The 3094-nt window shown below is 43.0% G+C and overlaps 1 protein-coding gene across 2 annotated transcripts in view; it reads left to right on the top strand.

Moving 5' to 3' along the window:
• psmb7 (proteasome 20S subunit beta 7) overlaps positions 1–2796 on the top strand; it is a 4780-nt gene extending 1984 nt beyond the window's left edge. Inside the window, exons 3-8 of one of the 2 annotated variants that reach the window (XM_017405278.3) lie at positions 348–445; positions 664–804; positions 1006–1121; positions 1751–1809; positions 1932–2083; positions 2591–2796. In XM_017405278.3, coding sequence (XP_017260767.1) covers positions 348–445; positions 664–804; positions 1006–1121; positions 1751–1809; positions 1932–2083; positions 2591–2702 — 678 coding nt within the window. In that variant the 3' untranslated portion in view covers positions 2703–2796. Of the gene's footprint in view, positions 1–347; positions 446–663; positions 805–1005; positions 1122–1750; positions 1810–1931; positions 2084–2312; positions 2559–2590 lie in introns of those variants that run through there. The other variant, XM_025003562.2, reaches the window with a different exon arrangement.
• Positions 2797–3094: the final 298 nt, after the last annotated feature.

Genomic DNA, 3094 nt, shown 5'->3' on the forward strand with positions numbered 1-3094 from the left:
GGGGGGGGGGGGGGGGGCATAATCATGGTAAGGGGTTTTAGAGCTTTTTCTTTGTAAGGATAATCTGTGCTTATTGTTAGGTTGTAATTCTAAACCTTTAATTTTTAATTAGTCAGGTAATGACTTTAACATTAAAGAATGGACTTCATCCTTACTGAAACAAGTCAAAGGTTTGGACCCACTGAAACATTGATGGTGTTTGTGTAGGTGTGTTTACAGGCTCACTAAAACTTAACGTAGTGAACACCTACTCTGGAATAATTACTTTTCTTTCCTAAAAAAACACCAAGTCAAACAGGTAACAAAATGTTTTCCTGAACCTAAACGTTTTGTGGTTCCGTGTTAAGGATGGCGTTGTTCTCGGAGCCGACACACGAGCCACTGAGGGCATGGTCGTGGCGGACAAGAACTGCTCCAAGATTCACTACATCTCCCCCAACATTTAGTAAGTAACAACTCGGACATGTTGGAGGTCATACATGTGGCTTTGAAACGGAGCTGCTGTTTGTTCTCATAATATTCTGTTTGTATGATTGGTTTTTCTTCAAGCTAAATCTGATGCAGCAAAGCTTTGAGAAATCCTGCTGAGGTTTTTATATAATGAAGCTGAAGCCTTGGGTGTTTGACGCCTCCTGACATCTGCGTAATCTCATTGTTTTCCAGCTGCTGTGGGGCAGGAACAGCTGCAGACACAGAGATGACCACTCAGATCATCTCCTCCAACCTGGAGCTGCACTCCCTGTCCACAGGCAGGCTGCCACGCGTGGCCACCGCCAACCGCATGCTCAAACAGATGCTCTTCAGGTGCGCCTGCTTCCTGTGTCTTTGTAACTCACACTCTCCTCCTATTTACCTTTGATGGACATAATTACCTGGAGAAATGTGGAAACTTCCTTAGATATTCACAAGTGCCTCAGGGCTAATTTTCTCCTTTCTCAGTTGTATTAAAAGTGAAAATGTCAGTTTTTATGGCTTGTAAATGAGCAGGTTTGTGTGTGTTCTCAGGTATCAGGGCTACATCGGTGCTGCTCTGGTCCTGGGGGGAGTGGACTGTAATGGTCCCCACCTGTACAGCATCTACCCTCACGGCTCCACCGATAAGCTGCCCTACGTCACTATGGGTCAGTGTCGCACGCAGCTCACATTTTACTCACAGCTCCAGGACTATGGATTCCTGAAGTTACATGTTTTAGTCGCCATCGTCTTGATTTTGAAGGTGTACACTCTGTTTCTGCTCCAGACCCCATCGACACAGGGTTGCATAAAATACGCAGATTTGGTTAGAATCTAACTTACACTTTTATCATGATTTTCAAAACAGTGTCATTATATTTTTTTCTTCTGTTTTTCTGGTGGTAAAATAATTTCAGAAAGCTGGAAAGGAGTCTGTAAATATTGAAAGGGAAGCTTATTAAAGCCCTGATCACAGTCCTTCCCTCATGATAGAAATCATCAGCAAACAGGATGCTTTATGCTTGGGTTTTTTCTTTGTATTTATAGGTCTAAGATCAACTTTGACATAAACTCACCTGCCGTTACTAAAGAAGTACTGTAGCAGGCTTGTTTTTATCACTGCTCACAGTTAGACACACACAAATCCTCATGTTTAATACTATCTATTAAAACTTAAAATACATAAACTGAAATGTGTAACTCAGTTGTGCTGATTCTGTTGACATGAACGTTCTTTCTGAGCTAAACTAATAGCAAATGTCAAATGAATTACTTTTTTTTTTTTTTTTTTTTTAAGGCTCTGGCTCCTTGGCCGCCATGGCTGTGTTTGAAGACCGCTACAAGCCAAATATGGAGGCGAGTCGACCATTTAAATTATTTCATAACAGGACGGTTATAGAAGCTTCTATGAAAAACTGAGTTTCTGTAAATGAGGAGCTGTTTTTCACTTGAGCATCCATGTGGTCGTTTCCTGACAGGAGGAGGAAGCCAAGCGGCTGGTGCGTGACGCCATCGCTGCAGGCATCTTTAACGACCTGGGCTCCGGCAGCAACATCGACCTGTGCGTCATCACCAAGGGCAACGTGGACTACATCAGGCCCCATGACGAGGCCAACAAGAAGGGAGTCAGGTGAGACCTGCAGGGGGGGCATTTCTGGAATACGTGGATCTGTTTGTACACTTTGTTTTGAGTACTGGTGAGACGTGAATAAACGTGTAAACATGCAGCCATGTCTCCACCTGAACGAAGCGCCTCATGTCACGTCACCATAAAGCATGCAAGGATGTTGCTCTCAGGACTTTTTTAACTCGCATCACTTCCTGAACGGTGACTGACTTGTTGCTTGTTCTGCTTGAAGACTAAATGAGCTCGAAGCCTTGCAGCTGTGAGTACAGACGGAGTGTTGTGGTAGAGTGCCGACAGCCGATGCCGCCGCGACTAACTCGTCTCAGCTCACTAACCGTTTTCCTTGGTTTTCACTTGTCCTGCTTAGTTTGTCTTTGAATAACCAGTGTGTACGGCTGTGTCTTTAGGATGGAGTGGCAAATCGCTGCATGTTGTGCATTACAAATCCTCTAACTAAAAGAAGAATTGTGTAAATGAATGTGTCTGACCTTTTGTTTCCTCCCGATCTAGAACTGGTGATTACAAATACAAAAGAGGAACGACCGCCGTGTTGACGAAGGCCATAAGCCCCCTGGACCTGGAGGTAGTGGAAGAGTCGGTCCAAACCATGGACACCTCGTAATTCACTAACACGGTGTTTCTTAGTGCAACTAGTTACCCCTTTTGAATTCCTGACACAGTTTTTGCTTTACAATAAAAGTTGATTGTTTATTGAAGATTCTGTTAAGTTTCCTGTTAAAGTGTTGTGAATGAAACATTGTGTTTAAAGAGGACAGATCACACAAAACAGCTTCCTGTCTGAGCCAAACAAGCTGTTTACTGTCTTTACTGATGCAGTTTATCAATTAGGTTTTAACAGTTAAAAATGTAAATTATATTCATTATTTTGATATGACTCAACGATTTATAAACTCAGTGGAAGCTTTAAAGTATTTCAGTGTCAGTTCATTTGAAACAAGCCCAATTTTTACAGTACTCATGCTGGCCACAAGGGGGTGCAGCGTGATCACAGGG

The sequence above is a fragment of the Kryptolebias marmoratus genome, linkage group LG14, assembly GCF_001649575.2.
Source record: "Kryptolebias marmoratus isolate JLee-2015 linkage group LG14, ASM164957v2, whole genome shotgun sequence".
In the NCBI taxonomy this organism is placed as follows: Eukaryota; Metazoa; Chordata; class Actinopteri; order Cyprinodontiformes; family Rivulidae; genus Kryptolebias; species Kryptolebias marmoratus.